The following is a 14,136-nucleotide window of genomic DNA, read 5'->3' as shown; positions in this document are numbered from 1 at the left end:
GATATGTATAACAATGAAAAATAGAGGCGCCAAATCAGAATAAAATGTGGGCCAAATCTGGGTTAAAATGGGTTAAAAACCGTCTAAAAAGAGGGGGTGGGTGGAACCGCTCCCCTCGGTAAATGACCATATATTTTATACCTGTTGTATAATATATAGGGAGCAGGGCATTTTGCCCTGACCTAACATGGTGGTGGCGCTCACGCGCATGCGCCTTTTCCGCACACGCGCGGTGACCCCCTCTAGATACACTGGCGTCATCACATACGCGCTTAACACATTACGCCACGTCCAACACACGCGACGCAGCGGCCGCATTATGCGACCCTATCTCCCACATAGGCCAGACCTACTCTTAACATTTTATGCTACCCATACGTCACATCCGTTTCCGCTTCCTGCACCCGCCTGGCGGGAGATCTAGCCGCCGGCCGATACATATAAGTAATCAGAGGGGAGCGTCCCAGTTCTACAGAGGCGCTCAGGCTCTATGCTGACCCACATTTGGTAAGTGCCACTGGTTTTCTTTTATACATGCCGCCGTGCATGATTGATTGACAACTTTGCACAGATATATGTTAAATACTATTCCCCACATAGTTTGAGGGGCACTGTTTAATGAAACAATATAATAATCATACAGGCTACTGATGATTAGAAATTTTATAGTGGGACCACTTGGACAGATTTTGGGACAATTTGCCCACCTATTACACATGAAGATATAATTTACTATTGATACTCTTAATGAAATGTGGTGAATTGCTGTGAAAGTCTATTGAGCATCTCCTAGCATTGTACCTTTTTTTTTATTATTTTTTCTCTTCTCCTTTAGTGTTCTCCTATTTCTATTGCCTGATGAAGCGGGAGTTTTGCCCGTGAAACGCGTTGCACTATATTTGGAGACAAATTGTTTTGTGAATAAATATTTCCTGCAACACTTAAGGCTGTATTTGGCCTGGTCATTTACCGAGGGGAGCGGTTCCACCCACCCCCTCTTTTTAGACGGTTTTTAACCCATTTTATTCTGATTTGGCGCCTCTATTTTTCATTGTTATACATATCTTGTCCACCCTTGGTGGAGGGGTGTATCCCCAATTTTTCCTGTCTATAGAGAGCGACTTTTTAAACCTGAGTGGGGTCAGGTAATAATTCTCCCCACCCGCCTTTACAGTGGTCGCCTGCGTGGTGACCCACACTTGTGAGTATAATCTCATTCAAATACATTTGCCACATTGTTGAACATACTACACTAGATTGGGCTCTCGGTTCTTTTTCCTATCTTTATGGCACCAGATGCTCAACCTGCGAGTGATCTGCCAGACAGATCTACCCAACCCCAGCAATGATGATATCCCCCCCCCCCCCCTGCGAGATCCTGTGGTTTGTGCCGCTCACCCGCCCCTTGCGTGATATCATGCATCCGTTGCTCATCATCTCTCCGCCGCTCCACCCCCCCACACCTCCGCTTAGCAACACAGCGCGTCCCCCCCCCCCCCCCCTATATAGCTGACACCTATGTATGCAGCCCAGCAATGTCTCCCAAGGGGAGTAGCTCCTAATCCCGGTTGGACATGTCTACGCACCTTAGGGGACAGTCAGTGCCATGACTATAATTTACTCTGAAAGCGCTGCAGAAGATGTCAGTGCTATATAAAAAATATATATGTGTGTGATAGAGCTATTGCAAAAGCTGATCCATGAAGATGTAGAAGTAGGGTTGGTCAATGAGATGCTAATCCTGAGCTTGTGCTAGTTTTATGCAAATCCAGTATATGTAGCTTTGCCATGAACCAATCAAATGCAGCATCTGCTGTAGGGCAATGATGATCTGTGGGACTGACTTCTCTCCTTATGTTCTCAGCTCTTCAGCCCATTGTAGGAGACTCCTCCCCAGGTTGTCCTACCTCCTGTAGACTAGCATTAGCCACACACTATCTGTTGTAATCACATTTTTTTTTTTAAAACCATAAATACCTTTGCCTCAGCTGTGACGATGTATGTTGTATCGATGTGAACATTCTACTGGTCCCTTTTGATGCCCCTCTTCCATCTGCCCCAGGAACACCAGTGCCAGGACATGTGACACAGAGACGGGTCAGGACACAAGGTGGCGTCTGCAGTATGACATCTACCAGTACTTCCTGCCAGAGAACAGCCTGCATGACACTGTCTTACTATCCCATCTACAGAGGATGTCTATGATGCCACAGGTCCTTGCCAATGGAGTTAAGGTAATGGCTGGTAAAGTTGGAAGTTGTGTATTGGCAATCCACTCGTTACACCTCGTGCTGCTGTTGGTGGGTTATTTGAAGCAGTTGGGAAGTGGTAGCAGTGCTGCTCCTTATCAATCCATTTGAAATAAGCCTAACTTTTAAGTGATCTTGCGGTGTAGTACTGAGGGCCCATTCACACTAGAAGTGCTTTTCTGAGCGTTTTGTGATTAGCATTTTTTTTAATCGCTCCCATTCAGTTTCATTAAAATCGTAGAAAAATCGCAGCGATTTTTGCATACGCAGTCGCAGTGATTTTTTTTTTTTTCTCCGCAATTTTTACCGCGATTTTAATGAACGTGAATGGGAGCGATTTTTAAAAACCGCTAATCAATCGCAAAATGCTCACAAAAGCGCTTCTAGTGTGAATGGGCCCTGACTGAGGGGTACTACCTTAGTATATGTTGCTCTTCGTATCTTTTTAATGGCAAAAAAATAGTAAAATTTAAAATGCATGTCGTGTATATGTATGAAAATGTGCATTTATTTTAGAGTAAAATGCACTTTTAAATTACTTTTTTCATACAATGCTGTTCTTTAGAGTAGGCAGTAGAAATCTGACAGGATTTGAACTAGTCAATCTCCTCATGGGGGATATTGGGGGTTTTCTTTATTTTCAAAATCACTTACTGATCTTGAAAATCAGTAAGTGTATTGTATTTGGTCAGTCCAACTACCAAAATAGCAAGTTAACAGGAGTATGTTAGCAAGTAGACAGGCTGGCCAGGATCCTTTCCATGGAGTGGTTTTGTAAAAAATAAAGGAAATCCTGATAATCCCCGGTGAGGAGTTGAACCAGTCCAAAACCTGTCTGATCTGTCCGACTTTTTACTGCCTACTGTAAATGAGAGTGACATAAGAAAAAAGTACTTTATGGTGCAATTTACTCTGTGAGAGATGTACTTCTGATAAATCTGTACCTCTGTATTGTAGTCAAGTGAAGCCCCAAATGCATTAATGGGATACATATCACATATGCCAGCAATAATGGAATCTTCTGTTTCTATATCCAAGTGCTGCAACACAGTCTCTGGGCTATAGCCAGTGGTGCAGATAAGATAAAGTTATGGTGTTGCGCCGCTTGGTATGGAAGCCAAGTTCATGCATCAAACCTTATCCCCCCCCCCCCCCCTTCAAGTAACCACTCACCGGATGTTGAGCTCTTAACAGACCGTTCAGTGCATTTGGGGTGTGTGGCCCCCGTCGCCTCCCAGGATCACACCTCCTCCTTCTGGGAAACCAGGTGGTGGGATGGTATGGATGTCCGCCTCTTGTTAGTCCTCTCAGGGCTGGGGGTGATGCGTGAAAAGGAACAAACGGAAGACCAGCTTCCAATAGTGTAATTCCGCTTTAATTATGTTTAAAAAGGTTTAAAAACCATAAAAATGATAAGTGGCAAGTGTACATAGAGGCTAGGGGAAGAGTCAGTTTCCTTATGGCCGCCATATTTGTCCCACTCAGCCTCATAAGTCACCACCGTATGCTAAGTTTAAAATCACCGCTGGTACGCTAAGCTGATGCTACAGCCTCCGTCTGATGTCACTCTGTGGCTCTGCCCTACGCGTTTCGTCGTCTAGCAACTCATCAGGTAGCCCCTGAAGTTGTTGGGGAATGAATGGGAGGAGCATGATGTGTGAAAATTGCTTTGGTTTTTAAGGGGAAATAACCTATGGTGGAAGCGTGGTTAAAAAAAAGCCTGTTAAGTAAATTAAACACATGATTGATAAGTCTTTTGAAACCTCAATCGTTTTCTTCCAAAGCCAGCGCATTATAAGGTACTTCCCTATCTCTACAAGTGCTCTGAATTCTGTCAGCTGTCTATAAATAGTAAATATGACTGTGATCTCTTGTCTTTGTGACAGTTAACCACGCTGACCAGCAGTGACCAGACTCTCATGGCCTTCTCATCTATCCCCGGACAAGGAGTCATTTATAATGTGATTGTGCGGGATCCTCTCCTGAACACGTCTGCAGCCTATGTGCCGGTTCATACATATGCCTGTAACTTCACCGCCACCGTGGACAGCTGCTACACGCTGGGTATGATATACAACTGTCCAACCTTGACCTTTACAAATCCCAAATGTAAAAAAGCTAGTGAACACTAATAATCTGTAGACCAGGATGTTCAGACACTCTAATACTGAAATGAGACTATTGGAATTCGGGAACAGGTTTAGTTAGGGCCAGTGCTATAAAGCATTCGTCTTGCCATATTTCCCTTTAGGTTCCCTTATGCCGGGAATACACCTTACGGTTCCGTGGCTCGATTATGCCGCTGGATCGATTCCCGCTCGTCCCCGCGGGTGATTCTCTTATCCTCTGCTAGATTTCCTTATCTTTTTCCATTGTCCCGCCCGCGGTATCGAGCGCGGAATCGATCCGGCGGTGATCAGACATATCGGAAATTATCAATCGAGCCATCTACCGTGTATTCCCAGCATTATGCCTAGTACACATCATACAATTTTCTGTAAGATTTACCTGCCAGATAATTTCCAACATGTTGGAAATGATCTATCTAACCATCTATCTGCCGAGCAATTAGGCATTGTTCTACTCAGCAGGAGATAACCAGAAGACAATGCACCAGAGATAATGACTAGTCTCTACCAGTACGTTACAAAAAATAATCTAATTACAGAAAATCTAACAGAAAATTGTATGGTGTGTACTAGGCATTAGTTTATGCTGGGGATACACGGTACGTTTCTGTACCGTGTATCGACCAGCTGATCCGGCCAGCTGATAATATTCAGCTGGTCCGATCACGCTGCTCGACCCCCGCCCGCTCGATCCCCACTGGCGGACAATGGCGGGGAATCGAGCAGCTGATAAGGAGCGCCGGCTGGGACGAGCAGTAATCGATCCGCAGACGTGGCGGGGACGCAGCGGGAGTCGATCCGTGTATTTGCAGCATTAGACTGCAAGGGGGATGGACTCGAACAGAGTCTCGCTTGCTCTCAATGTTTTAGTTGCTGTTTTGCACATTGCTTCGCATGCTCTAAATTGCTGTTCTTTTCTCCAGGCAAAGTTTCAACCAAAGTCTTCTTCACTATCTGTGCTGTGGTCGGCCTCTTCATTTGTTTTTTTGGTCATCGCTTTCTCAAAACTGGTGAGTGAGGCTTAATCAGTCTTGTGAAATAATGGGGCAATTGGCAAATTCTGGGCTTTGACACTTATTTTGTCTTCCCAGGGTTCTTCTCTATGGGATTTGTCGTCTTTGGGTTTTTGATGTTTGTTTTGCTCACCAGAGTCACCCTATTGGACCACAATGGTAAGCGACCAGTTATGTGTGTTTTTGTCTCTCCTCCCTGCTATTTACCTTATTGTCAGGTTATCCGGTTCTGGAACCCGAAGCAAACCTAAAAGAAAAAAAAAATCTGATACTTGCCTAAAAAGAGGGAAGATTCTGGATACTCGAGAGGCTTCCCACGTCTTCCTCCAGACCACCGCTGCTGCTCAGGGCCCTCTTGAAGATCGCATCTGTGATCCTCTTTATGAACGGCTGAGCTTACACAGTATCTCAGAGCCATTTGTGGATGAGTGGCTCTGGCTTACTGCGCAGCTGCAGTATGGCTACACTCATGCATGAAGAGGAGCATGGCTAAGTAACATATCTGCCAAGCTCAGATCAGGTATGTCCGACCGGGGGACTGGGTGCAGCAACGGAGGGGGCTAGTTGGATGTGGGAAGCTTCTCTAGAGGATCCAGAGGCTTCCCTTTTCTTAGGGCCCTTTTATGATCATTGGGTTGGTATGTGTTTACCCCCTCCATAGTAGTGTATTGTGCTTTTAATTAAAACCTGTATAGTGGGAACTTTCAGTTATAACTAAGAGCAATTAAGGGCTGGTTCACACAGGCATTTACCTGGCTTTCGGCGGCGTTGCTTTCGGTGGCTTTCACTAGCGGTCTGCGTTTTCGTCCCCACAGGGGGGACATTAGCCGAGGTGGTTAACTGACCCAAGATGCTACATGTAGAGTCCAGGGTCGCCTCACACCAGGGAAAACCGGGATCTGAATGCCCTGTTCGCGCAAATGTCAGTAAAAGCCCGGTACAAACGCTGTCTTTCACTTGAATGGGAGCGTTTAATGGCGAGTCTCAAACGCCGGAGGTAAACGCGGGGCAGACGCCCGTGTGAACCAGCCCTATGTGTAAAAGGACTCCCATTTTTTTTTTCCTTCAACTCTGGTACACTTTAAAGGGAGTCTGAAGTTAAATAAAAAACGGATACTGAAGGAGAGGGAAGGCTCTGGGTACTATAGAGTCTTCCCGTGCTCCCGCAGGCATCCCCGTTAGCAGTCCACAATGACTCTCTTCTGAATTGGTCTGCCTTCAACAGTCTTCGGAAGCACTCAGGCTTCTGAAGATGGATCGCCCCATACTGTGCGAGCGCCCTCTCTTGCGCAAGCGCAATACAGAGCTGCCCACTTCTGGGAGCCCGAGGGCTTCCAAAGAGTGCCGAAGTCACTTTTGCGGAAGATTTAAATGGAGGAGCCTGCGAGGGACTGAGGAGACCGGGAAAGCTTTATAGGGCCCAGAGCCTTCCCTCTCCTCAGGTGAGTATCTGGTTTTTTTTTTTTTTTTTTATTGAAGCGTCAGACTTGCTTTAACTACTCTGCGACTGCCTAATACCGAATCCAGGCCGCTCTCCCAGGACCGCCTAACGCAGAATTGCGTCCAGTCCTGGGGGCAGAGATTAGCGGTGATTGCGTGCGTGGATGCACGTGCATCCCTGCTTTACATACGCAGCTCCACACGGAGATCAGTTTGGCAGCCTGCGATCGTGGCTGGCAAGCTGTTAAAAGAAAATAAACGGCTTTTTTTTTTTTTACTATATACAGCGCTGCAACTCTAGTGGTGGGGACAAGGAATGATTGTTGAGCTGCACATTTCTCCTTGCACTCAAATGACATATACATGTTTTGCAGCTTGAACTTGGACCAATAAGAATTAAACCCGAAGTTATTCTGATTGGTCCAAGCTCAAACCGCATAACATTTTGAATGCAAGAAGAAATAATTTGCATCTTATGAATCATCCCTCCTGTACTTACCTCTCTGTAGGTGTGCTTCTCCCTCCCCCTGCTTGGACCTCTTTGGTTCTGATTGATGATTTCCTTGTGCTTATTTTTTTATATTGTGCCTTTAAACTGTATAGCATTTATTATAGAGGAGCAGAATTACCCTGAATTACAAGATGAGCTGGTCGTCTGGGGTATGACAGGGAGCCATAGAAATGTAAGCCACCTTGATCTACCTGTAATTGGGTGGTCTCTTTTGGATAGACTTGCCCCACACTGTTTCTCAGTAGCCTTATTAAAATCTGAAACTGGTGGAAAAAAAAAGTTTTCTACGTACCCGGGGCTTTCTCCAGCCCCCTTCAGGCTGCTCGGTACCTAACCGTCCTCCTCCGCCTCCTGCATACTTCACAATTCAGTCTGGTAATCCTGCTAGTTGTCGCGCTCCCGCCGTCGGAAGAGTCCTGCGCCTGCACAGCAGGAGCACACACAGCAGGACTGCGCCAACTGACGGTATTACCGGACTGAATTGCAAAGGATCCAGTAGGGCGAGGGACCTAGCAGCCTAAATGGGTCTGAAGGAGGCCCCAGGTATGTATACATTTTTTTTTTTGTTGTTGTTTTGTTACCATCACAGGTACCCAAAGTTTTGGTTTGAGTCTTTTCTTTCCCTTTTTTCTACAGATCGTTTGGTCATCACCTTCTTCACCGGAGTGTTCGGTGGTCTGCTACTGGTGGGGTATTGGTGGAGATTGGGATGTGTCTATCTGTGTGTGCTTCTGGCGGGGCTTGTCTTGGGATTTTTGGTGTCCTCCATCGTGTTCTTCACTCCAATAGGTACGGTATTTTACTGAAAATGTCATCCCTCCCCCCTTCTCTCCCTTCATTATTCTCTTGTCCATCAGGTTTTGAAGTGATCTTCTAAGGGGTTCTGTCCATTCAGTCTCCATTTCCAAGAGTCCCACGGTACCTTTCAGCTGTTCTTTGCATACTAGGATTTATAGACACCATTTGAAACAGCTTCCACTTTCCTTTATGCACGCATCCATCTTTCAATATTCATGAAGTGTTTTAGCGCCACTTCCAAATCCAAAATCATATTATGCTTTTTTTTTTTTTTAGAGAGACTGAAAGTGTTAGATGTGAATTACTGTAACATCTGGACTCTTATGCTAACAAAGTAAATTCTGGCCTTAAAAGGGAACCTCAAGTGAGTCATATGGTGGCTGTCATATTTATTCCATTTTAAACAATACCAGTGGCCTGGCAGCCCTGCTGATCTCTTTGGCTCCAGTAGTGTCTGAATCGCACGCCTGAAACAAGCACGCGGTAAATCCAGTCAGACGTTAGTCAGAAAGCATCTGATCTACATGCTTGTTCAGGGTCTATGAATAAAAGTATTAGAGATGGGGATCAGTAGGACAGCCAGGCAATCTGCATTGCTTAAAAGGAAAAAAAAATATGTTGGCCTCCATATGCCTTTCACTTTTTTTTTTAAAGCGGCCCTGAATTCAGAATGTTCTCTCTGCCCTAGAAGATACACAACAGCAGAATAACCTTTAAACAAAGAACATTTCTTTGTTACGGCCGATACAAATCCTAAAATGAATCTGCTCAGTTTCTACTTCTACCTGATTCATGGAAGCAGATATATTGTTTACAGCCTGTGCTTTCAAATGGGCTTCTCTGCTTATCTGCCATAGGCAGTCATGTGACACAGGGGAGGGATCAAATTACAACTAGTGATTAGACACAAATCAGGGGAATTACACAGGCTAAACTCATGCATTTCTCTGTTTTCCTTCTGTCTGGTGCAAGAGTTCAGGTCCACTTAAAAAAATATTTTGCAAATAACGACTATTATTTCTACATGTCTTTTAACTTTCACTTTTAAAATTGAAATAGACATTTTTTTGTTCCTCGCCTTCTGCAGGGGATTTTGCCACTTTCCACAATGATGCAATATTCTGGCTGACATTCACCTGTATCGCATTGCTGGTGCCTTTGGCTTTGCTACCCTTTCCACGAGTGGTGAGTATTCATTCTGAAAATGTTCTTAAAGTGTACCTGAAACAGGTCAAACAAACCAAGGTACCCTGCCAGCCTATTAACCACTTCCCGACCGCCTAACGCACAGAGGCGGCCGGGAAGCGGACCCCGCAAGGACCAGCTCACCCACAGAGGCGGCGGTCCTTTTAGGGGCATGGGCGTAGCGATCGCGTCATCCGTGATGCGATCCTCCGCGGCTCCTGACTCCGCTCACCTGCCGCAACATCCCGCCAGCCATACGGGAGCGCCGGCGGGATGTTAACCCCACGATCGCCGCATACAAAGTGTATAATTTAGGCTGCCTCCTGCCCTGGTGGTCCCAGTGTCCGAGGGACCACCAGGGCAGGCTGCAGCCACCCTAGTCTGCACCCAAGCACACTGATCCCACCCCCCCTGCCCCCTGGACGCCCACAGTACCCCTCAGACCCCCCCGCCCACCCCCCAGACCCCTGTTTACACCCAATCACCCACCTAATTACCCATCAATCACTCCCTGTCACTATCTGTCAACGCTATTTTTTTTAACCCTAAACTGCCCCCTGGGGACTCCTGATCACCCCCCACCCCTCAGATTCTCCCCCCCCCCCCCCCCTGTGTACTGTATACCTCTATCCCCCTGATCGCCTGTCAATCACCTGTCAATCACCCATCAATCACCCCCTGTCACTGCCACCCATCAATCAGCCCCTAACCTGCCCCTTGCGGGCAATCTGATCACCCACTCACACCAATAGATCGCCCGCCGTCAGATCACCTCTCAAGTGCAGTGTCTGTTCTCTACCCTAAACACCCACTAATTACCCATCAATCACCCCCTATCATCACCTGTCACTGTTATCCATCAGATCAGACCCTAATCTGCCCCTTGCGGGCACCCAATCACCCGCCTACACGCTCAGATTGCCCTCAGACCCCCCCTTATCAATTCGCCAGTGCATTAGTTACATCTATTCTTCCCTGTAATAACCCACTGATCACCTGTCAACCACCCATCAATCACCCCCTGGCACTGCCACCCATCAATCACCCCCTGGCACTGCCACCTATCAATCAGCCCCTAACCTGCCCCTTGCGGGCAATCTGATCACCCACCCACACCAATAGATCGCCCGCAGATCCGACGTCCGATCACCTCCCAAGTGCATTGTTTACATCTGTTCTCTCCTCCAAACACCCACTAATTACCCATCAATCACCCCGTCACTGCTATCCATCAGATTAGACCCCTATCTGCCCCTAGGGCACTCAATCACCCGCCCACACCCTCAGAACGCCCTCAGACCCCAGCCCTCATCACCTTGCCAGTGCATTGCTTGCATCTATTCCCCCCTCTAATCACACCTTGAGACACCCATCAATCACCTCCTGTCACCCCCTAGCACACCTACCTATCAGATCAGGCCCTAATTTGCCCCGTGTGGGCTCCTGATCACTCGGCCAAACCCTCAGATCCCCCTCAGACCCCCTTCCGATCACCTCCCCAGTGCATTGATTGCATCTATTTTCCCCTCTAACCACCCCCTGAGACACCCATCAATCACCTCCTGTCACCCCCCTAGCACTCCTATCCATCAGATCAGGCCCAATACAACCTGTCATCTAAAAGGCCACCCTGCTTATGACCGGTTCCACAAGATTCGTCCCCTCATAGACCACCTGTCATCAAAATTTGCAGATGCTTATACCCCTGAACAGTCATTTTGAGACATTTGGTTTCCAGACTACTCATGGTTTTGGGCCCGTAAAATGCCAGGGCGGTATAGGAACCCCACAAGTGACCCCATTTTAGAAAAGACACCCCAATGTATTCTGTTAGGTGTATGACGAGTTCATAGAAGATTTTATTTTTTGTCAAAAGTTTTTAAATTGATTTTTTTTTTTTTTTTCACAAAGTATCATTTTTCACTAACTTGTGACAAAAAATAAAATCTTCTATGAACTCGCCATACACCTAACGGAATACCTCGGGGTGTCTTCTTTCTAAAATGGGGTCACTTGTGGGGTTCCTATACTGCCCTAGCATTTTAGGGGCCCTAAACCGTGAGGAGTAGTCTAGAAAACAAATGCCTCAATATGACCTGTGAATAGGACGTTGGGCCCCTTAACGCACCTAGGCTGCAAAAAAGTGTCACACATGTGGTATCGCCGTACTCAGGAGAAGTAGTATAATGTGTTTTGGGGTGTATTTTTACACATACCCATGCTGGGTGGGAGAAATCTCTCTGTAAATGGACAATTGTGTGTAAAAAAAAAAATCAAACAATTGTCATTTACAGAGATATTTCTCCCACCCTGCATGGGTATGTGTAAAAATACACCCCAAAACACATTATACTACTTCTCCTGGGTACGGCGGTACCACATGTGTGGCACTTTTTTACACCCTAAGTACGCTAAGGGGCCCAAAGTCCAATGAGTACCTTTAGGATTTCACAGGTCATTTTGCGACATTTGGCTTCAAGACTACTCCTCACGGTTTAGGGCCCCTAAAATGCCAGGGCAGTATAGGAACCCCACAAATGACCCCATTCTAGAAAGAAGACACCCAAAGGTATTCCGTTAGGAGTATGGTCAGTTCATAGAAGATTTTATTTTTTGTCACAAGTTAGCGGAAAATGACACTTTGTGAAAAAAAAAACAATTAAAATCAATTTCCGCTAACTTGTGACAAAAAAATAAAAACGTCTATGAACTCACCATACTCCTAACGGAATACCTTGGGGTGTCTTCTTTCTAAAATGGGGTCATTAGTGGGGTTCCTATACTGCCCTGGCATTTTAGGGGCCCTAAACCGTGAGGAGTAGTCTTGAAACAAAAATGACCTGTGAAATCCTAAAAGTACCCATTGGACTTTGGGACCCTTAGCGCAGTTAGGGTGCAAAAAAGTGCCACACATGTGGTATCGCCGTACTCGGGAGAAGTAGTATAATGTGTTTTGGGGTGTATTTTTACACATACCCATGCTGGGTGGGAGAAATACCTCTGTAAATGACAATCTTTTGATTTTTTTTTTTTTTTACACACAATTGTCCATTTACAGAGTTATTTCTCCCACCCAGCATGGGTATGTGTAAAAATACACCCCAAAACACATTGTACTACTTCTCCCGAGTACGGCGTTTAGCACCCTAACTGCGCTAAGGTGCCCAAAGTCCAATGAGTACCTTTAGGATTTCACAGGTCATTTTGAGAAATTTCGTTTCAAGACTACTCCTCACGGTTTAAGGCCCCTAAAATGCCAGGACAGTATAGGAACCCCACAAATTACCCCATTTTAGAAAGAAGAACACCCCAAGGTATTCTGTTAGTAGTACTGTGAGTTCATAGAAGATTTTTATTTTTTGTCACAAGTTAGCGGAAATTGATTTTTATTGTTTTTTTTTCACAAAGTGTCATTTTCCGATAACTTGTGACAAAAATAAAATCTTCTATGAACTCACCGTACTACTAACGGAATACCTTGGGGTGTCTTCTTTCTAAAATGGGGTCATTTGTGGGGTTCCTATACTGTCCTGGCATTTTAGGGGCCCTAAACCGTGAGGAGTAGTCTTGAAACGAAATTTCTCAAAATGACCTGTGAAATCCTAAAGGTACTCATTGGACTTTGGGCCCCTTAGCGCAGTTGGGGTGCAAAAAAGTGCCACACATGTATCGCCGTACTCAGGAGAAGTAGTATAATGTGTTTTGGGGTGTATTTTTTTACACATACCCATGCTGAGTTGGAGAAAGATCTCTGTAAATGGACAATTGTGTGTAAAAAAAATAAAAAAATAAAAAAAAAAATTGTCATTTACAGAGATATTTCTCCCACCCAGCATGGGTATGTGTAAAAATACACCCCAAAACACATTATACTACTTCTCCTGAGTACGGCAATACCACATGTGTGGCACTTTTTTGCAGCCTAACTGCGCTAAGGGGCCCAAAGTCCAATGAGCACCTTTAGGCTTTACAGGGGTGCTTACAAATTAGCACCCCCCAAAATGCGAGGACAGTAAACACACCCCACAAATGAACCCATTTTGGAAAGTAGACACTTCAAGGTATTCAGAGAGGGGCATGGTGAGTCCGTGGCAGATTTCATTTTTTTTTTGTCGCAAGTTAGAAGAAATGGAAACAGTCATATTTGTCATAATTCACACAAAGTGTCATTTTCCGCTTACTTGTGACAAAAAATAATATCTTCTATGAACTCACTATGCCTCTCAGTGAATACTTTGCGATGTCTTCTTTCCAAAATTGGGTCATTTGGGGGGTATTTATACTATCCTGGAATTCTAGCCCCTTATGAAACATGACAGGGGGTCAGAAAAGTCCTAGATGCTTGAAAATGGGAAAATTCACTTTTTGCACCATAGTTAGTAAACGCTATAACTTTTACCCAAACCAATAAATATACACTGAATGGGTTTTTCTTTTATCAAAAACATGTTTGTCCACATTTTTCGCGCTGCATGTATACAGAAATGTTACTTTATTCGAAAAATGTCAGCACAGAAAGTTAAAAAAATCATTTCTTTGCCCAAATTCATGTCTTTTTTGATGAATATAATAAGTAAAAATCGCAGCAACAATCAAATAGCACCAAAAGAAAGCTGTATTAGTGACAGGAGCCAAAAGGCAGTGAAAAGGAGCCAAAATTCATTTAGGTGGTAGGTTGTATGAGCGAGCAATAAACTGTGAAAGCTGCAGTGGTCTGAATGGAAAAAAAGTGCCTGGTCCTTAAGGAGGGTAAAGCCCACGGTCCTCAAGTGGTTAAAGTGTACCCGAGGCGATCCTTAGGTTAAAAAGAT

General features: G+C 45.2%; 1 protein-coding gene across 1 annotated transcript in view; it reads left to right on the top strand.

Moving 5' to 3' along the window:
* Window positions 1-14,136, top strand: part of TM7SF3 (transmembrane 7 superfamily member 3) — a 45,657-nt gene that overhangs the window by 23,677 nt on the left and 7,844 nt on the right. Inside the window, exons 5-10 of the mRNA XM_068277601.1 lie at window positions 2,063-2,234; window positions 4,136-4,313; window positions 5,302-5,388; window positions 5,470-5,550; window positions 7,979-8,131; window positions 9,228-9,325. Of these exons, the coding sequence (XP_068133702.1) occupies window positions 2,063-2,234; window positions 4,136-4,313; window positions 5,302-5,388; window positions 5,470-5,550; window positions 7,979-8,131; window positions 9,228-9,325 (769 nt within the window). The remainder of the gene's footprint in view (window positions 1-2,062; window positions 2,235-4,135; window positions 4,314-5,301; window positions 5,389-5,469; window positions 5,551-7,978; window positions 8,132-9,227; window positions 9,326-14,136) is intronic.

This window comes from Hyperolius riggenbachi, chromosome 3 (genome assembly GCF_040937935.1).
Source record: "Hyperolius riggenbachi isolate aHypRig1 chromosome 3, aHypRig1.pri, whole genome shotgun sequence".
Classification (NCBI taxonomy): Eukaryota; Metazoa; Chordata; class Amphibia; order Anura; family Hyperoliidae; genus Hyperolius; species Hyperolius riggenbachi.
Note: the sequence above shows the minus strand (reverse complement) of the source record. Positions and strands in the feature narration are given on the sequence as shown.